This window comes from Danio aesculapii, chromosome 23 (genome assembly GCF_903798145.1).
Source record: "Danio aesculapii chromosome 23, fDanAes4.1, whole genome shotgun sequence".
NCBI lineage: Eukaryota > Metazoa > Chordata > Actinopteri > Cypriniformes > Danionidae > Danio > Danio aesculapii.
In genome coordinates this window covers 28,098,322-28,120,435 of record NC_079457.1, presented here as the reverse complement: position 1 = coordinate 28,120,435, position 22,114 = coordinate 28,098,322, and the positions used below count along the sequence as shown (strand labels likewise).

Below are 22,114 nucleotides of genomic sequence, written 5' to 3'. Positions count from 1 at the left end.
AGTTCCATAGGATTAAACAGTTGAGTTTTACCATATTTAAATCGATCTCCGGGTCAGGTGGGACCACTTTGAGCTTAGCTTAGCATAAATCATGGAATCGGATTAGACCGTTAGCATCTCATTTTAAAAAGTCTGATAAAATAACATGGACTATTTTCAGGCACTGTGTGATATTGATGCGCCTGCTGAAGCAATTTATTATTACATTATTACAATTACATTGATTATTATGTCGAAATGAGAGAGAAGCTCCTTGTCAAATTGGTCTAGAAATCAGCCATTTTTCAAACTGTTTTAGTACATGATGTAACTACAGAAGAGTCAAGTTTACTTTTTTAAGGGTCCAATTACTTTTGGACCCTTAACAAGTGGGAGGGACATGCAAACTGTTGTAATTCCTACAGCATTCACCTGATTTGGATGAAAATACCCTTAAATTAAATTTGACAGTCTGCAGTTAATGCACATCTTGTTTCATTTCAAATCAATTGTGTTGGTATATAGAGCCAAAAATGTTCGAATTGTGTCGATATACAAATATTTATGGACCTAACTGTCTATCAGAACTCTTTTTTTATTTGAGTGAGATGCTAATGGTCTAATCCAATTAAATGGTTTATGCTAAGCTAAGCTAAAAGTGCTTCTGCAAGATTGGCTGAATGTATTCAAGCTATGAAAAAACTCAACTGTTTAACTGTAGGGTAGTTGTAAAATGAGCTTAAAATAGATGTTTCTTTAAGAGAAAATCTGGTGCATTCATAGTAATGTCTACACATCTTTTCCACTATGTGTTGTGTTTTTAATACAGTAATTTGTGGCAGTGTTATTTCGAAGTACATTTTCCCAAACAGATCTTTTATTGTGGTACTAAAGTAATATGTAGACATCTAACAACACAATCTAGTTCTCATTCAGGCTGTTCTCAAAAGGTCTTTCAGTCATACCTAACACTGTTATGTATGCAGAAGCCGTATCTTGGTCCAGTGATGTTCGAGCAATACAGGTGTAATTCCCTTGATCACTGTGGCTCACGTTGAAAATCTGGAGAATTCCTTCGTCTGTGAAATACCTGCAAATAACCAAACGGTTTTATATAGTGTTTTAAAACATAAAATAGTTGGTAACATATAACAAACATGGAAAAACTCATGTATACCTAAATGAGACATCTATGGCAAGCTAATTTCAAATCTATTTCATCTATAAAACATACAGCAACTAATACAGTTGCAATCATTAACCCCCCTGAAATATTAGCCCCCTTTTTATTTTTTCCCCAATTTCTGTTTAATGTAGAGAAGATTTTTTCAACACATTTCTAAACATAAGACACTGCTGCACGGAGGGCACCATAGCGACCAGCGTCTTCCGGTGGAATGTTTAGAACTTCCTTTTACAGCATTTACAAGTGGTAATTTGCGCTCCGAAAATGGGTTTCAATGGCGTTTTGAGTGGATTACGGAGTGTTCTTGTGACACACAACTTTGAAAGGTGTGTGTTAAAGCCATTATAATCTGTCATACGTGGTTCAAGCGCGAAAGAAAAATGTTCTCCTAGTTCACGTGTCTGCCGTCCGATATACAGTGTGTGTATGTTCCCGACATGTCAGCTGTTAGCTTAGTGGCTCTTCACTGCATTATAGAGCAAACCAGATTACTGGCATGAAACTTAACAGGGAGCCGTTTATGTTTCATTTAATTAGTGTTTTGAATAGTTAAATAGTTTTGAGGAATGTGTTTTTCTGTCATTTCAAAATGCCACTTTATTTTCACTCTGTGCCAGTCTTTCAATCAATGTGTCAGTAGGACAGGACGTGTGTGTGTGTGTAAAACATTTTGGTGAACATTTGTTGATTTTTTTTTTATTTTTTTTTTCGATGATTAAATTTTTTGGGGTTGGTTATATATTTGAAAAAAGACAGAAACTGTTCACTTTAGCGATGGTGAGGCTCCATTTAAACCGCACAAAGATACAGTCTGACGGTAAGGGTAAATGACTCTCAGTAGTTGTTTTCCATCCCATATCCTTATTTCACGTGGCTGCCATTTTAAAACACAAAACCGAGGCTGCTGTGGGAAGAAACCCGGAAGTATAGGATCAGTACTGTAAACATTGCAACAACATGCTGTGTACTACAAACCTCCAGCTGTTGCCGCGATTTCAAAATGCAGATATGGTGTAAACATCACTTTAATATTATTCAGTAAGTTTAATTTAAACAATTAAAAGCATATTAGGTCTCAAACAACATCACAATCTCTTTAAGGGTTATACGCTTAAGTGTCCTCCTAGGTTTCAGTTTATGGCAGCAGGTAAACACTGTGGGGACGCTTCCCTGCTTCAGCCTATGTAACCCGGTGAGTGATAAAACAATGCAATACTCTGTAGCACTCCCTCGTGTTGTCTGTAATAGTGTTGTCCCGGTACTGAAGTTTTAAAAATGTCCATTTCCCCCTAACATTTAAGCGCCGTTGAGCGCGTTCTTAAACAGCGCTGATTTGCCATAGTATTCACCAGTGCTCAACAGAATTGACAGTGATTGGCTGTGAAGGTTATCAGTTCACCGCTCTTTACAGATCGCAAACACAGATAGACAGACATTGTAGTGTTTTAAAGCCGTGAAGATCAGTCGATTCATCAGCGGGTCACTCGTCTGTGTTTGCACTCGGTAAACATCGGTAAAATGTAGTGAACTGATGGCATTCAGGGCCAATCACAGTCATTTTTGTTGTGCATGTGAACACAATGGCAAAATAGCGGTGTTTAAAAACGCCATCAACAGTACTTAAATGTTAACAGGAAATGGACATTTTTTTTACATTTCAGTACCGAAATTCAGTATCGTGACAAGTCTAATATAGTGAAAGAATCAGTTCATTAACTTGAGTTTGATAAATGGCATCTAAAACGTGTGTTTGGGAAAGAAAACGTTAGCTAACTAGTGCCATTTGCCTAAAATTTAGGTCCAATATACCTTTTTATTTTCACTATTCATTCAGAACGGACCTTCGGGTCACTCGGAAGGTGGCGAAATTATGAATTTGTGTCACTTTCTCTTCGCTGATAAGATATACAGCCAGGTACACAACATTCCTGTGTCACTCAGGCGATACTTCCGGATTTGTTCCCATCGCAGCCTTCGCTGTTTAAAATGGCGACCGTGTGAAATCAGTCTATTAGATCACATTTTTTAAAATAATCAGTCCAGCAGGTGGCGACAACAGTATTAGTTCAAACACATTAAAAGCAAGTAAAATACATAAAAATATTGTTTCAAAGCTGTCCGAATGTGACTGTTTACACACATCAGCTGCCGACCGGAAGTTATTAGCATTCTCCTTGCGCGTACACGCAAAGCATAATGGGTAATTTTGCATTCTAAGAAAAAGGTCTATACAGCTTAAAGTGACATTTAAAGGCTTAACTAGGTTAATTAGATTAACTAGACAGGTTAGGGTAATTAGGCAAGTTATTGTGTAATGATGGTTTGTTCTGTAGACTATCAGAAAAAAATATACAATTGAAGTCAGAATTATTAGCCCCCCTTTGAATGTTTTGTTTTCTTTTTTAAATATTTCCCAAATTACGTTTAACAGATTCAGGAATATTTCACAGTATTCCCTATAATATTTTTTCTTCTGGAGAAAGTCTTATTTGTTTTATTTCGGCTAGAATAAAAGCAGTTTTAATTTTTTTTTTTAAACCATTTTAAGATCAATATTATTAGCCCCTTTAAGCTATATATTTTTTTCAATAGTCTACAGAACACACCATCATTATACAATAACTTGTATAATTACCCTAACCTGCCTAGTTACCTAGTTAAGCCTTTAAATGTCACTAAGCTGTATAAAGTGTCTTGAAAAATATCTAGTCAAATATTATTTACTGTCACCATGGCAAAGATAAAATAAATCAGTTATTAGAAATGAGTTATTAAAACTATTATGATTAGAAATGTGTTGAAAAAAAATCTTCTCTCCGTTAAACAGAAATTGGGGAAAAAAATAAACGGGGGCTAATAATTCTGACTTCAACTGTAGCTTAAAGGGGCTTATAATTTTGACCTTAAAATGTTTTTTTTTTTTTTTTTTTTATTAAAAACTACTTTTATTCTGGCCAAAATAAAACAATTAGGACTTTCTCTAGAAGAAAAAATATTATCAAACATGCTGTGAAAATGTCCTTACTCTGTTAAACATCATTTGGGAAATATTTTTAAAAAGAAAAAAAAAATTAAAAGGGGTTTAAAGGGCACATAGTTTACCTCTTTTTTTATGATTTAATATTAATATTATGGTTCTTCTGAGTGTGCCAGTTTAGGTTCAGTTTAAAACACCATTCAGATTTTTTTATTATAATGTGTTAAAAAGTGTCATGTTTGGGGCGTGTCCACAGATCCCTGATTTATGGGTGTGTTGCTTCACATGTAGACTAGTTTCAGCTTCCCGCCAACGTAACAAGGGGCGGGGCCATGAGCTCACCCGCTCTGTGTTTGCAACACAGATAGGCAGATTGAAAGGAGGAGAGGATCAGCATTCAGTCGTGCATGTACGACTCGGACACAGACCAAGCAGAGAGTACAAAATCATATGTGTCTTTGTACATTTTACTGCTAGTTTCAAGTGCAGAGCTTGTACACAGAACCTAATAACCACGCACACTGAATTAACTTTGACTGAGGCACCGGATGCGCCGCTCGAAGCCGTGACACGGCACAACAGACACTCTCTGTAGCACGGCAGAGACATGAAGTGTCCCGAATCGTCGCGCCACACATTTTTGAATTCTAAACATAGGTTTCTGCAGCGGTCCGCGGCGCCCAGGCGTCGACTTGAGTGTACCCTGATAGAAACCTATGTTTAGAATTCTAAAACACATGCTAGTTAAGATCACAGGGAGCTTCTGGGATCGCGAGAAATGCAAACGGCTGAAGTATAAGGTAGACTCAATGAGAAGTACACATGTTTGCAAACCTACCTAAAGATACAACCAATAATTCCGATTAGAGCGATAATGTGGAGAATATTGATCTTGTGTTGAGCCCAATGAGCCTTGCATCTAAAAATAGAGCAAGGGTGTTCCTTTAATGATATCGCTTCAACTCACGCTGAAAATGGCGGACGTTAATCAACAAACTGAGGATATGATGACGCGCCTGTCAATCAATATTGGTGGGCGGAGGGACCGCTCTCCTACGTAAAGTTGCGGTCGGTTTGAAAACCGCTCCAATTGGTCCACCGTTTTTTATGTTGTTAAATTGAAAAAAAAGCACTGGGTGTGCTTATATACCCCAATATGACAGTCTATACACCACACATGCACATATGTTTGTCCAAACAGCTTGAAAAGTAGATTTTTTACCATAGGTTTGCAGCGAAACATCCTGTGAGCAAAGAATTGGCAGTTGAGACTTGTGCTTTTGACGTTGTGCAGAGAATTAGTAGAAAAAGAGGATGTATGTATGGGTGCGGCCAATGGAGGAATCGAGAATGATTGACAAGTGAAGAATTCCACTACGCTCCACCTGTAATATCAGCTACGTATAAAAGCACGAATCAGGAAATGAATTTGGTTGCGCACCTTGTTGTGTTCGTAAGTCTGTGTGTGTCTGTTTCCCCTGTGTACTCTCTCTCTTTCTCTCTCTCTCGCTCTCTCAGATTCAGATTCAGTTCTCTTTCTCTATTTTCTCCCGCTTTTTGCTTTCATCAGCGATGTCACCGGGGATTGGCTGGAGTGACGTTGGGCTTCTTTTAAAAAGTGGAATGGTCAGGGAGAGCGGAGAGGGAGCTGTAGTTGTGAAATTAAATTGTTGTTGGAAAATATTACTGTTTGCGTTACTTGTTGGTTGTGTATTCCTGTGTTGTGTGTAACTTCGGTTTTCGTGTTATTGTGATTCCTCCAGTGTCCCCCACCCTGTAAGTTTTGTTTTGGCTTTGTTCGTTACTATCACTGTAAAAATATTGTATATTCAATTCACCTTTATTTGTATAGCGCTTTTACAATGTAGATTGTGTCAAAGCAGCTTCACATAAAAGGTCATAGTAAATAGGAACAGTGTAGTTCAATATACACGGTTCGAAGCAGTAGGGGTTGGATTCCACACTTTTTCTTTATTGTACATATTTACTCATGTTTTTTAAACAGGTATTAAGTTAGGTTAAGTATTGGATTTTTATTTCTGTTATTTTCTGTAGGTAGTTTTATTGTGGGTGTTTAGGTAGAGTGTGCTTTTAGTTTGTTATTTTTTTGGTGGGTCCTCTTTGAGGTAATAGGCTTCACATTTTGGGTGATAAAAAAAAAAGAAAAAAAAAAAGAAAAAAAAAAAACGAACTCGACTCTGCATTTCATAAAGGTGAATTTTATTTGTCAAGTGTATTATTTATGTTACGTCCTTGACCTAAACTAGGGTCGTAACAACCTCCGGAATGTAACTTTGTCATTGCATTAGGCAAACCAGAATTTAGTGAATCAAATTATTCATTTGTATCTAAGATTTTTGACATTGAAGAAAAACTTCTAATGACCTTTTTTATTGAACACGCATTGAATTGACTAAATATTCTAACAATTCATATACTTATGTAAATAATAAAAATAAAATACATATTAATAATTAATAATTGTTAACATTAATAATATGAATAAAATATGTATTTTATTATTATCTATATTATTGTTATTATTATTATTTTGGTTGTTGTTATTGTTATTTATTTATTATTATTATTATTGTTATTGTTGTTGTTGTTGTTATTTATTTTAATAGTATGCATATAAATAAGCATAAATAATTAAATAACATTTGTGAATAAATGATATTAAGTACATTTAATTTTACCACCTAATATAATTTTTGTTATTATTATTATTATTATTATTATTATTATTATTATTATTATTATTATTATTATTATTATTATTATTATTAAGGATACAATTATCTGAAATTGTAAAAATCAGAGCAGATAAAATTCAAAGATGAAATTCTAAGCAAAATTCTAAGCAATTAATCTGCCCAAACAATCGTCCATTCGTTCAATCGTCCATTCGTACATTCATTCGTTCGTTCATACGAACATACATACATACATGCAACAACACCGGCCACAAAAACGAATAAATCCTATAGCATCAGTTAAATGAAGCAACCACTTATAGTGTCCAGCTTCTTTGATTATAATAGAGGCTATCTAATTTGTCTCAGGACAGCGTAGACCCATCGCCGGTGGCTTTTGTTCTGTTTGAAAATGAGCTGCACCAATGTTGTCATGACAATCAATAAACAGCTCTTTTCTGCTCGCTTTGTGTTTTTGTCTGCAATTGCTTTAATTAATAAAAAATGATTTGCAGTTGAAGTGGAACTAATCTGTTGTGCACAAGGAAATCTCAGGCCTGCTAATTGGTGACCTGCGGTAAAAAAATGCTAACATGATTTGTCTTCAAGCGAATAACTTGTAGTCACAGTAACGAAACGAAGCACAGTATTACTGTACATTGCACTTACACAGAAGATCCTGTTGGGCATCAAGCCTAGTGGAAAATAGGTTAAAGCTCCAGCTCATTAGCTGGAGTACCTTTTGATTTTCAAGAGAGACATTCCCCTACAAGAGCTTACCATTACTGATAAAAGCCTCACAATTACTGTACATATAGCTTCACTTTGTTGCTACAAAGTGTTAGCACTTAATCCACGATTCCAGCAATGATAAAACTATAAATGTAATGTCCACACTTCAGAAATGTCATATAGCTCACACTAATCCTTTCTGTTTTAACAGCACAATCCCTTTAAAAACTAGGATTTGCTTAAAGCTTCTTTTATGAAAAGTCTCTATAGTAGTCAACATCTGAAGTGGATCAAAACCTTTAACCAAAGTGGTCCTAAAACTATTGCACAACACCCATTCTTGTCTTAGGGTGATTTTTTTTAAAACAGTTCAGATTCACTTGTATATACAGATGTGGTTACTAAGAATGCACGAGTGAATTAAAGTGATGTCGCACGTTACTGCAGTAAAGTGCGGCACGGCACAACATGGTGCGCTTGCTCGCCAGTAAACCAATATTGCTCAGATACTACGCTAACATAAAATTTCTCTAGTAAGCAAACTCTAATTTTTTTGTAACAAAACAATCTTAAATAACTGTCTAAAATTAAAGCACTTCGATAAAATACATTTCTGTTTCAAAGCGGCATTCTTTCTTGTGCTTTTTGCTTTCAGCACAGTTTTTTAATAATATTTTAATAGATCTAAGTGATCAACTGTCTATTTTATAGCCTATTAATTTAGGCAGCTGTGTGTGTCATCTTTTACTATAGTTTAACTGACTGTTAGCCTACTTTAAACTACGGAGCTCTGAACATAATTCGAATTACAAATTCGCTTCCACGGCCACGTCTTATTAATGCATATCCTCGTTTTAATTAAAGTTATATAGTCACACTTTACAATAAGGTTCATTAGTTAATGTTAATTAATGCATTTACTAACATGAACAAACAATGAACAGTACATTTTCTACAGTACTTGTTCATGTTAGTTAACGTTAGTTCATGAAAATACAGTTGTTCATTGTTAGTTCATGTTAACTCAAGGTGCATTAACTAATGTTAACAAGTATATAAGACTTGGATGTTAATAATGCATTAGTAAATGTTCAGTTATGATTAATAAATGCTGTACAAGTGTTGTACCAGTTATACTTTAATAATTAATTATGAAATTGAATAATCAGTTCCTGGAATAGTCCTACTAAATCTATGAAACTAAAGAATTAACTTACAAATTAAATCATGTTAGGTGGGTGCACCTCTGAAATAATCTATTGGACTCAGACACTGCTCCAAATAAATCAATGCTGTTTTTCAGCCTTTATAAAGTGCATTTAGCAACAAAGCTACAGTCACCGGGCAGACAGGAGCCCTGCCAATGACGCGTCTGTTCTGAAGTGAATTTGACGTGCGAATGAAACGGATTTTGATGTGCAAATTAAGCGAGTAAACTCAAATGTTCACGCGTCTATTTACGCGCAAATACCGTGGTTTATCTGCGCATTCCGCGTCTGGTGTGAACACAGCATAAATGTGCTCGATGTGATGTTTTTCTGTGGACTCTTACCTTTCAAAATTAACCGTGATGTACAACAATGAATGCGTGTATATGTTGTTATAACGATGATATTCACTCCACATCTAGTAAGTGTTTTCTGTACAACTTACACAAAATTTAGCAAATACATTCTTTATAAGCTTCCCTTTGAAAAACAACTAGCTATAATGGCTGCTTGAGGGTTGTAGCTTTAAACCGATGTACAGTTTGTCAAGATTACTCATGTTCTTTTTGGTGTAATCTATTCACATGTGGAAAAACAGCACCCCAGTTTGTCCACGTCCTGGTGCTGGCTAAGAGGTTTGGCTAAAGTGTTGCTAATAATGTTTCTAAATTCTACATGCAGCTCTCTTTAAACTTGAACAATAATCTGATGGGTCTTAAATCTATAAAGAGAGACCAACTATGATTTCCAAGGTTGTTGATTTAAGTTATAACCTGTCAGGATTCTGCCATTTCGGTCTTGTTAATTCTTGTTTTGGTGTCCAGAAACTAGTACTGTCTAGTATGTTGTACTCGGTTCTAGTATTCTCAGGTTGAACACTCATTTCATGTCATTGACTGTCTTTGCCATTATATGAGTGCCATCTTTGCCACGCTCAGGCCACATGCTCTCGTCCTGGTGTTTGTGTTTGTTTTGTCTGCAGCATGCTGTTTTATTCTCAGCTCCTCAGTCTAGTTGGTTTCGGTTTGTGCTGGGATGGAACATGCACGTCGCATGTGAGTTCACAGAGTTCAAGTGTTTTTATTTATCATGTGCTTGTCTTACATTCAGTCTTCTGTTTGTGTTGTGTTTATGACGTGGTTCATGTTTCATGCGCCGCGTGCCTTGGTGTTGTGTTTCATGTTAACACGGTTAATGGGTTCTCTTATTGGCTGCGTGTTCTAGTCCTGTTTTTTCAGGAACACATGGCTTGTGTTGTCTTTATGTCATGTGCTCTCCTGTCTATTGTCTAGTCCCACCCTCCTTGTTATCCCATTATTAGTTTATTCAGTTCACTGGTTTGTTTGTTAATTCTTTCTCTTTATAGCTTTCTCTTGTCTGCTGTCCTGTGCTAGTTTGTTATGCGTTGTACTTCATGTTCCTAATTCTTAAATTGTTTTTATATTTACTTTAGAAATTAACCACTTTAAAATATAATAAAATCAAATCTATTCTTTACACACCGACCCATTACTTACCCCTGAAGCACTTGTTGTTTGTTTGTTTGTTTGTTTCTTTCTTTTATTTTCTATAATTTTATTTATATTTCATAAGTTACAATTGTGACTCATCTTATATCTGCCTAATTGTTTTGTATATGAGAAACATCAACGAAAAAAAAAAACATTTTGAAACCAACCCAGTGGTAGACGGCCATTAATGCACTCTATTAGGGACTGAAGTGGGTAGTGTCGAATTACATTTACTTGAGTAAAATAACTGGGTAACGTGTACTTTTTGAATACATTTAAAAATGTGTACTTTTACTCTTACTCAAGTAAATTATAAGAGAAAAATCCTTACTCTTACTTCGCTACATTTGGAGGCGTTCCTCCGTTACTGTCAAATGATAATAAATATGATTCATATGACTTCATGAATATGCTGTGCCGCTGCTGTATCATGAGGCGCCGCATTGGAGAGGCTGGGTCGTGAGAGGTTGCTATAGAGACGCGTCTCCAGCTTTCATCGGGTTAGAGCCTGTGAGTTTATACAACGGTCACGCCATGGCCTTCTGCGGTTGCAAGGATGGACGGTCATGCTGTATGTGTCCCCAATTCTGTGTTCCCAATTTATCTTTATTAGATAAATTAGAAATTTTTCAGGACACTTCTTTACAACTTAATGTGACATTTAAAGGCTTAACTAGGTTAATTAGGTTAACTAGGCAGGTTAGGGTAATTAGACAAGTTATTGTATAACGATGGTTTGTTCTGTAGACTATTGAAAAAATATATAGCTTAAAGGGGCTAATAATATCGACCTTATAATCGTTTTTTAAAAATTTGAAACTGCTTTTATTCTAGCCGAAATAAAACAAATCAGACTTTCTCCAGAAGAAAAAATATTATCAGACATACTGTAAAAATGTCCTTGCTCTGGTAAACATAATTTGAGAAATATTTAAAAAAGAAAATAAATTCAAGGGGGGGGGGGGGGTAATAATTCTGACTTCAACTGTGTATATATATATATATATATATATATATATAATGAAAAGTAACTAGTAACGTAAAAGTAATTTTATCATCAGATACTTTTTTACTCTTACTCGAGTAACTTTTAAGATTGTTACTTTTACTTGAGTAAAAATTTCCATAAGTACTTGTACTTCTACGTGAGTATGCATTTTCGATACTCTACCCACCTCTGATTAGGGACAATCTATCTCATTCCACCACTTAGGAAAGACAGGTCACCTACCCTTCTGAAGTGTTCGAGAGGATATTTATCCCATCTTTGAGCCAAACGAACTCCAGCTCTCTTCTCAGAGACGGATCGCACTCCACCTGGCACTCCAGCTCGGCCACAGATCCCCGGATGACCTTCATGTCTTGAGGAGCCTCTACGATCCTAGTGGAATCTGTCAACATCAGGCCTTTAGTTTCAGTAATGGCCGGCGAGCAGAAAGCTTTTTGATTAAGGGAGGTGGCTAACCTTTAATGAAAAGTTCAGTGGTGATGCTTGCAGTGCCCTCGGAGTTGTTTGCCAAGCATTTGTACTGGCCCATATCTTCCATCTCGACTTTGTGAATCTGCAGGGAGCCATTCTTCAGCAGAGAATATCTCTCTCCATCTACAGAGCCCTCTGGGTCTTCTCTTCTCCTACAAAACAAACATTGAACCCTTCACAGCTCTTCTCGAATAAAGGCCCATGGGAAGAGCCTTTACTGAAATGACTACAGATGCTCTGTTGATAAAACCGAATCCAATGTAGCCTAGTTTTTTTTTATATACCCTTTTTTTTAACCATGACTTTCAACATTGACCAAAGGTTTTTTGAAAGGAAACTTTTCAAAGAGGAAAAAATAGTATAAATATGAGTGCAAAAGGAGGATCCCCTAGAGAGAGCAGACATTTCAAAAGGCCGATAGATCTGGCAGTGTCTTTTCTAGACGCATTGTCCCTTTTTCCTTCTCTTAATTCTCTTGACCCTGCATTGCCGTTATCAGGATCTACGGCTATCATTCTCCAGTAATCTCACCACCAGCTTCAGTAAAACTCTTCAGACAACCTGACAGAGGTATTTAGCATGTGTAAGAAAATGTTCATTGAATTTTCACAATTAAAGAGCCCCTATTATGGGTTTTTGAAAATAACCTTCTATGCTGTGTGTAACACAGCACTAAGTGAATGAAAACATCCAGCTGAGGTTAAAATCTGAAAGTGCACTGTGTTTAAAATTATTGATTCTTTAAAGAAAAAGTTGGGTTCGGATCTTTTGCTTGAACGCGTCAACATCGATACAGTAAATCACCAAAAATGAAGTGCCGGATCTGGTAAAACGGGAACATGCCTTTCCCTTCAGACACTAGCAGAGCACCGGGGATCACGAGACTGATCATGACGCAAAGATGACGATCACTGACAGATGGAGATTTGGCTGTGGGGAATAAAGGGTTAAAGTTAAATTTCACAACAATACCACAGTATAGCCAACCTAGTACTGTGTTTGTTCCTGTCATTTTTCTGTTTCATTTTTGCTTTATTTTGTGTATTTTCCAAAATATTTGTTTAATTGTGTGTGGTAAGTTTGTAATCAATCTGCGCGGCTTGTAATCACTTATCTTTTATAGATCAGTGCTTTTACTGAATCTCTCAGGTTAAACCTTCACATACCGTGTCCAAAACTATGTTTACAATGCGACGCATGCTTTTTCCTTTACCGATTTAAATGTGTTTCTGAACTCACGATCATCTGCCATTTGTCTTTGCTATGGCTTCCAACAGCTGTTCCTACACATGCGTGGCAGGGTCAATTTGCCACTGTGTGGATTAACCCTGAGTGTGTCATTGTTACTTGGGGTTAGGGTTAACAGTGGAGTAATATGCTGGTGTTTAACTGCATTTGCTTTATTGAATTTCTGCACATAACCTGAATTCTCTCACATAACCTGTGCTACTTCATTGCCGTGGTGGGCATTTCTCTCTATCTTACACTGAACCCAGTCGACCAATCACAACAGAATGGATCATCGGACCAATCAGCGCAGATTAGCTTAGCACTAAAAAGGGGTTTGGGAACAAATGAATCACTGAACAAATCATATGGGAGTCGTTAAGATGTATTTATGGGAGTCGTTGGGATAATTAGGTAAAAATAAATGCATATTAAAAGACAATAAAAGACCTTGCACGCATATCAGCCTGTTGTTGGAGACCCCCAAAACCAAAATATGACCTTATATAATGCAAAATAGGGGCTGTTTAATGACGTTTTGTTTTTAAAAATGTTCAAATGTAACGGAATGGTAATAAAAAAAATCTTAGGGTCTTGCTTCTAGTCTAAATATCAAAAAATTTCTAAATCAAGAAGCATTATTTACACAAGTAAAGAATTGTCTTGTTTTCAGAAATAATGCAACAAACACAAAAAAAAAGATGGCTTCCACAGAATTTTTCCAGCACAATTCAATCAAGTTGATTTAATTGTTTTACAAAATTAAAGTAGACTGAACATGAATAAATTAAGTTATCCCCCAAAAACCTCAAAAACTGGGTTAACTGAGCTCATTTTAAAAAAGTAGTTTGAACAAGCAACGCAAAAACTGTTTTCCGTAAAACAAGCAAAATAATCTACCAATGGGATAAGCTAAATAAAATAGATTTTACCTTGAAATTAGATTATTTAGCTAACTACATTAGCAGATTAGTAGATTTTTTTGCTTGTTTTAAAGAAAAATACACTTAATTTTGACACATTATTTCTGAAAACAAGACAGTATGGTTTACTTGTCTAGAAAATGCTTCTTGATTTTTAGACATTTGGACTAGAAACAATGCAAAAACACGAAGTAAGAAAAGACCTTTTTGCAGCATAATTGTTTACTGTGAAGTCCACTTTAGGCTGATATGAGTGTCTGTGGTTGGGCTAATTAAAGAGTTCCTTTAGAATTGTATTCTATGAACTTTTATGTAATTTAGCTCACACGGATAATTGAATATTAATCAGATGTCATTACGCTGCTGTGCCGTTAGCCAATCGTTGCATTGCTGATCATGATTTCGAAGATCGATAGATCTGTACTTCACAACACCCGCAGCGATCTCAGATCAGTTCATCCAAACATTTTAATCTTATTCGCAAACTTGTTTGAAAATCCAAATTATCCAGAAATCAGTTATCAGGATTAAAAGATCCAGGATCTGCAAAATCATCTTAATCATTTAAGCGAGCTGCGAAGATTGAACCCCTGATCTGAACTCTGCTTTTGTTTACATTCAAAATGACTTTATATAAATTAGTTATCTTTATAGTTATCATGCTTGGCATAAATCGTGTCAAATCATCAATAAAAAAATACAGCTTATTAAGTAATCCACGAACAAAGTACGAACCCCTGGGGGTCACAGAGGATAACTCAATTAGCTGGATATTTTCTTACAGTAGTTGTTATACTTTGGAAAATAGTAAAATAGTAAAAACAAAATAATAATAAAAAATAAATAGCTACAGTTTAAGTTTAAAGTTAAAGAAAAATAAAGAAATAAAACTGTCACAGGGTCGTTCTCCCCAAGGTGTTCAAAGAAAAAATTAATAATATGGACTTTTTAGATACAAATCATCTTAGATCATTTAAGTGAGGTATGAAGAACGGACCCCTGGTCTGAACTCTGCTTTTATATGACTTTATATAACTTAGTTATCTTTATAGTTATTATGCTTGGCATAAACGGCCCTTTACAGATACAGAAACCAATGAAAAAATGTAGAGCCGCATGTTACTTGTCGTAAAAAACACTGTTAAAAAAAACAGACACCCCTCTTGTGGCTTATCATGCTGCGTCTATTCAGGACTTGGTTTTGAATGCTTGTTACCAAACTCACCAGTTAAGGCTAGCAGGTGGTGAACTAAAGACACTGCAGTCCATAATCACACTCTTGCCCAACATGGTCGCGTACTCCAGATAATTCCTCGTCAGAATCAAAGGAGGGTGATCTAAGGGAAAAACCAGACCATTAGTCAAAACATTCGCGCACGCAGACAAACATCAAACAGCCAGTGTGGCGTACGGCTCACTTTCTGCGGTGCAGTCTGAAACCGAGGCGCATTTCCCAAAATCACAATTAAACCGTAAAAAAAAAAAACATTAGCATATAAAAGAGCTCTGTTCTTCTGCCAGCTACAAACAGACAACAGTGACCGAAGTGGTTTGTGTACACACTTTCATGCGCGTTTCATGTTTTTCTTCGACATCAATTACGCAGGAACAGATGCTAACACCCTTAAGCCATTGCATGTCAGCAGGAGCATCACATCATAATCAAAGCCAAGGAAACTTCAATGAGGACAACAATCCTCTCTTATGGCGCGATGATTAATTGATGCATGTAAATTAGATGGGCTGCGCTTGAGTAGCTCCAACCTATTATTGCGCTGGAAGATTAGTAATATGATAATAATCACTTTTGTCCAATTTGCTCAGGTACCTGTAAGTGAAGTACTCACTCATGACTAGCACATTAGCATTGGCCAGTAGGCTGCCGTGTTTGTTGGAGGCCTCACACTGGTACACAGCGGTATCCTTCTGCTCCGCTTTGAGTATGATTATTCTGTCGTCAAGCACTTTGTGATGGGTGGAAGGGAAATCTGAGGAGAAAACAAGCTTCAATTAGCATCGATAACATTGGGTTAGTAGAGACTAGGCTAATACAGTTCTGTTATTTGGTACGTTTAAATGCTTTTGTACACACGTTTCACAAAGGCTGCTTTCATTTTATTAAAATTAATCATACAAAGTTTAAATCCCAATTTAACAATGTAATTTATTTCTGCAATGCAAAGATGAATTTTCAGAATCATTATTCCATTATTTAACCCTTTTTTTTTGTTTTTTTTTTAATCATTGTATCGTTATTATTTGAGGATTTGTTGATCATAAAACTATACAAAATATTTATTATTATTATTATTAATAATAATTATTATTATTATTAATTATTAACTATTATTATTATTATTATCATTACTATTATCATTACTATTATTATTATTATTATTATTATTATTATTATTATTATTATTATTATTAATTACTATTAATATTATTATTATTATTATTATTATTATTATTATTATTATTATTATTATTATTATTATTACTATTAACTATTATTATTATTATTATTATTATTATTATTATTAACTATTATTATTATTATTATTATTATTATTATTATTATTACTATTAACTATTATTATTATTATTATTATTATTATTGTTATTATTATTATTATTATTATTATTATTATTATTAATTAACTATTATTATTATTATTATTATTATTATTATTATTAATAATAATAATAGCTAATTAACAATTATTATTATTAACAACTGTTTTACAGGTCTCTAAGATATTAAAATACATTTTCTTTTTTTAATTATTGAATGCATTTGTGCTGAGTTAGTCAAACCTTAAACTAACCTGAACTTTAGCTAAAATGATAATGAAATAAATAAACCTGCTTTAGCTTTGATATTTCATAATGTCTGTGTTTTGTAAAGGTTTGAATACTGCTGAAATATGCTTTTGAAAAATAAAAAAATATGTCTTTTAATTAATCATAAAAAAGTAGTGATGACCTTAAGGTGTCCTATGATTTTTTATTTTATTTTATTTTATTGCAAAATGGTCATTTACATATGAAGGGATCAGATGCAAAACCCTTCAAGTGCCATCTGGATTTTTCATCTACAATGAGCATTTTTCTCAGCCTTCTATGTTTACGTTCAGTTATTTTATGTTAAAAGAGATAAAAATAATATATTCTTTGCCATAAAAGATAAATTACTGAATCAAGAAAAAATTATAATACTGATATTGATAATTTTGCATCTAAACTCTTCATATATAGCTTTTCATCATTAGAATTACAAATATGTATATACATGTTAAACTATTGGATATGTAACCCGCCAGTCCTACTGCACCCAACCCGGTCTGAGCTGGGATCAAACCGGCAAATCTTTGCATGGGAATTGGTTGCTCTAAGCATGCTAAAGACCATGGCCTCCAGCATCTGTCACTAGAGCACCTTTAGAAGTCAGAGGAGTCAGGTTTACCTGCAAAGCACTTTGCTAGCTGGCCTCCGTTACATTCACCACCCTAAATCTCACTTCCATCCCGGACGAGCCCCCACACGTAACCCACCGGTTCTATTGCTCCCAACCCGGTCTGAGCTTGGATTGAACTGGCGATTCTTTGAGTGGGAGTAAGTTGCTCTAAGGAAGCTAAAGACCATGGCCTCTAGCATCTTTGCTAGCTGGCCTCCGTTACACATATAAGGGCAAAGTTATTAGCCCTCCTGTTTAATATTTATATTTTTTTCAAATATTTCTCAAGAGATATTTAACAGATTAAGGAAATATTCACAGTATTTTCTATAATAATATTTCATCTGGAGAAAGTCTTATTTGTTTTATTTCAGCTAGAAAAAAAAGCTGTTTTTATTTATTTATGGCTTATTTTATATTTGAAGGTCAATAATATTAGCCCCCAATTATTTCGATTGGCTACAGAAAAAAAAACACTGTTATACAATGACTTGCCTAATTACATTAACTTGTGTATTTAACTTAATTAACCTAGTTAAGCCTTTAAATTGTACAATAATCTAAATATTAGTATCTTGAAAAATATCTAGTAAAATATTAGCTATGTACTGTCATTATGTCAAATATATATAAAAATACTGTAAAATAGATATTAAAACTATTATGTTTAGAAATTTGTTGAAAAAAAAACTTTCTCTTTGTAAATAGAAATTGGGAAAAAAATATAAATGAATGAAAATTTAACAATAGGGCTAATAATTCTGACTTCAACAATATATATGGCTAAATTTGAGATTTCATGTATGGACATTACCTTTTAAAACATCCATTTGGCTTAAAGAAGCCTCTGCCTCATCTTTATTGGAATATCCCATGTCATTATAACAACAATAAACTTGTAATAACTAACATATTTAGAAGATACACCAATAAATTGTTGCTGTATGATGTACATAATGATTTTACTAGAGCATGCAAATTTTGCATCAACCCAGAGTGGCCAGAAATGCACTGCTGTTTACAAACTCTTAATAATGAGCAAACCAGAAAGCAACAACAGACTGTTTTCAAAGCCTGTAATTGCACATTTGGCAGTGGCTTTGAACTGACAAATTCAGTCAAATGGGCCTGATAAGGGTTGAGAGGAGGGGGTTAAACACACCATCGAGAGGCTTGCCGTTTCTCTTCCAGGTGATTGTGGGTTGCGGTTTTCCGGTAGCAGAACAGTTGATGTGGATGTCAGATCCAATCCATGCTAACTGACTCTTCAGCGGCTCCTCCTGCCAGCTTGGTGGCTCTGAGACACACACCATATAAATATCATTACAACAACAACCTAACTTAAAGCAATACTGCCCTCCTGTGTTTGAAAGTGACATCATTTTTCACAAACAGGATTTCACTTAGTGCTAATGGTCTTGTATGGTAAGATTGATTTTCATTAAGATTGCTTATTGCAGTAAACACCTGCTAGACTGACAGATATACTGTATATATGAATAAAAATGTATACTAGGCAGGTGGACAGATGAACGAATGGACAGACGGATGGATGGATGGCTGGATAGAATGATTGGTTGATAGACAGGCAGACAGACAAGTAGGTAGAGGTAGGTAGGTAGATAGATTGACACATGGATGGATGCATAGAATGATAGATAGATTGAATGATTGATCGATAGGTAGTTGGATGGATGGATGGAACTATAGATAAATCCAAAGATAGATGGATGGATGGAAGCATGGATGAATGGATGAAAGGTTGGATGGATCAGATTATAGATAGAACAATAGATGGAGACATAGATAGATAGATAGATAGATAGATAGATAGATAGATAGATAGATAGATAGATAGATAGATAGATAGATAGATAGATAGATAGATAGATAGATAGATAGATAGATAGATAGATAGATAGATCTTAGAAACATTCTAAAAAATCTGTCCTGTCAAACTGATTTATGAATTGGAATTCCTGAGAATCCTCAAATACCGGAGTAAAATTCAGGGTTAACACCTTGTAAATGTTAGCTTACCCTCTACGTCGACCTGGAAATGATGCACATCTTCACCATGCTGATTCTTGGCTTTACACATGTATCTCCCTTCATCCTCTTCTCTGACGTTTGGTATCGTCAGAAGCTTTCCGAAGTTCTTTATCTGCGTGCGCTTCGGTAAGTCTCCCCAAATCTTGATCCATTCTACCTCCGGTGTAGGCCTGAGAAAACACCAGCATACACTGTCACACACTCAGCCTCTCTCTCTCTGTCGGTAGAAAAGCTTTGCAGCTGTGTAATGTTTGTAAACCCATGTTGAACTCACAGTCCTTCTGCAATACACTCCAGCTCCAGCTCTTCTCCTTTTTTCAGGAATGTCGTTGAATGACTGGAGGGAACCAAAATGCTCGGCTTCCTCTCCTGAACTGAATGGGGGAAAATGAGAGTAAATGGCTGTGACATGAATAATAACACAAAAAAAAACTTCCTTGATGTCTGAACAAGCAAAATGGGCCAAAGAAGTATGAGAAATATGTATAATTCAAGATATATTCAGAGAATGTAGGCCATTATGTTACAGAACTTCAGAAAAGAGACACTTAGATGTTATTTTCGTAAAATGTAATTAAAAAAATAGTTTGAACTCCTAAAATAGCTGACCATCTACCAAAGCTTTATCTTAAGTTTCTTGTGATAAAAAGAAACGTCTTTATGAGAAGTATGATCACAAAAGTAACAACAACAAAATTATGCTTTTTATTTATTTGATACATTTCACAAAATATGTTGACTCACCACTCATGGCGTCACCATCCTCTTGTTTTGAATCATCTATTAAAAAAAACCAAAAAATAAATAAAATGAAGGCCCTTTTCTATTTTTTGCAGTGTTTAAATGGTCACCAATAGCCATTGATTTTAAATTATATTTATTTTAGCTATTATGGGAGCTAGTAGCTATGTTTCTACGAAAAAATGCGAATTAACTTTTTAAAACTAGAATATCGCATAAAAGACGTGCGAATAAAGCAGCGTTTCCATCCAACGAGTAAAAGAGAACAAAATTGTCACTTCTTGATTAACTGCTGCTAAATATCAGTAATACGGAATGTACTGCAGTAGGTGAAGCTGCCTCAATGTTTTCTTCATTTGTGACTTGAGCCTCAGAAGACAGTCCTGACACGCAGTAGTGTTTGAAGGAGTGAGACGTGGAGCACAGACTCTCTTGATTCTGGAGGTAGGGGAGACCAGGGATGATTGTAAACATTTTTCTTTAGCACCTAAAACTACTTTTTTTTAGCTACATGACTGAAACTTACAGGCAAAGTACCCAAATTTGTCTACTACAAATGTCAACAATTGAAACTTTTTAAACTATATCACAGACTTTGTGAGATGATGACAAATACAAAGTGGTCATTTGTTACAATTTACCCCACTACTGGAATAGGTTGTAACACATACTGGGGTAAGTTGTAACCATTCATTCATTTTAATCAGGGGTCGCCACAGCGGAATGAACCACCAACTTATTCAGCATATGTTACACAGCGGATGCCCTTCTAGTTGTAACCCATCCCTGGGAAACATCCATACACTCATTCCAGCCTGATCTCACTTGAAAACGTATTTTACGTTTTGTCAGTTTAGTGACCGTCGTATGAAAATGTACGATTTTAAAAAGGAGGCGTGGCACCCAACCCCGCCCCTAAACCCAACCGTCATTGGGTGATGAGCAAATCGGACTAAATTGTACGAATTAGATTGTACGATTTCATATGAATTAGCCACTAAATCAAAAAGTTATGAATTGCCGTGAGATTGCGTTGCTCATTCACACACACACACTACGCACAATTTATCCAATCCAATTCACCTATAACGCATGTTTTTGGACTGCAGTAAACCGGAGCACCCAGAGGAAACCCTCGCGAACTTTGGGAGAACATGTGAACTCCACATAGAAACGCCAACTGACCCAGCTGAGGCTCGAACCAGTGACTTTCTTGCTGTGAGGCGAACGTGCTACCCACTGCAGCCTGTAAGTTGTAACAGGTAGACAAAATGCACAACAACTAAGGCTACTACAAGTTATATGCCACAACAATAGTTTTATTGTAAATAAATGACTGCAACAATACAACATGTGTGAATAGTGTATGTGCATATTGTGTGTTTGTGCATGTACATGTGCGTTTGTTTGTGCATGTCTGTACATGCACATTCATATGTGTGTGTGTGTAGTGTATGTATACTTTCAAAACACGTGTTTCAACCTACCTGTCACCCATTGTTTAGCTAGTTGTATTAGCATGGTGCTTTGAAATTAGCAGGAGGCTCATACACCATTCTTTACTAGAAAAACTACAGTTTAACGTGATATAACTCATACAACATCATCTACAACAGTAGAGGTACTAAACAAAATATTATCTTGTTATTTTTATTTTAGTTTTTTTTTTACTTTCTTAGCTCAGAATTCGATTTTCTGTTGTAGTATGGAGAGATCCTGCAGAGGAAGACTGACTGGAATCTCCACGTGTGGTTGTTAAGGAAACCAGAGGAAAATAAAATGTCACATGACCCCTATCTTATCCCTGATTCGTAGAGTTGGTAGTGTTACAACTCTCCCTGTGTTTCAACCCTGTCTCCCCCTAATTAATAATATAATGCCACTAATACTGAATCGGTTACGACATTTTAGAATGACCAAAACAACATTTCAGATGTTTTACAAT

The 22,114-nt window shown here is 35.3% G+C and overlaps 1 protein-coding gene across 4 annotated transcripts in view; it reads right to left on the bottom strand.

Moving 5' to 3' along the window:
- chl1a (cell adhesion molecule L1-like a) overlaps positions 1 to 22,114 on the bottom strand; it is a 104,492-nt gene that overhangs the window by 45,077 nt on the left and 37,301 nt on the right. For all 4 annotated transcript variants that reach the window (XM_056449970.1, XM_056449969.1, XM_056449967.1 and 1 more), the window contains exons 7-15: positions 20,173 to 20,208; positions 19,703 to 19,802; positions 19,417 to 19,598; positions 18,539 to 18,673; positions 15,767 to 15,907; positions 15,145 to 15,256; positions 11,755 to 11,921; positions 11,521 to 11,680; positions 945 to 1,069 (exon numbers count right to left, since the gene is read on the bottom strand). In XM_056449970.1, the coding sequence (XP_056305945.1) occupies positions 945 to 1,069; positions 11,521 to 11,680; positions 11,755 to 11,921; positions 15,145 to 15,256; positions 15,767 to 15,907; positions 18,539 to 18,673; positions 19,417 to 19,598; positions 19,703 to 19,802; positions 20,173 to 20,208 (1,158 nt within the window). The remainder of the gene's footprint in view (positions 1 to 944; positions 1,070 to 11,520; positions 11,681 to 11,754; positions 11,922 to 15,144; positions 15,257 to 15,766; positions 15,908 to 18,538; positions 18,674 to 19,416; positions 19,599 to 19,702; positions 19,803 to 20,172; positions 20,209 to 22,114) is intronic.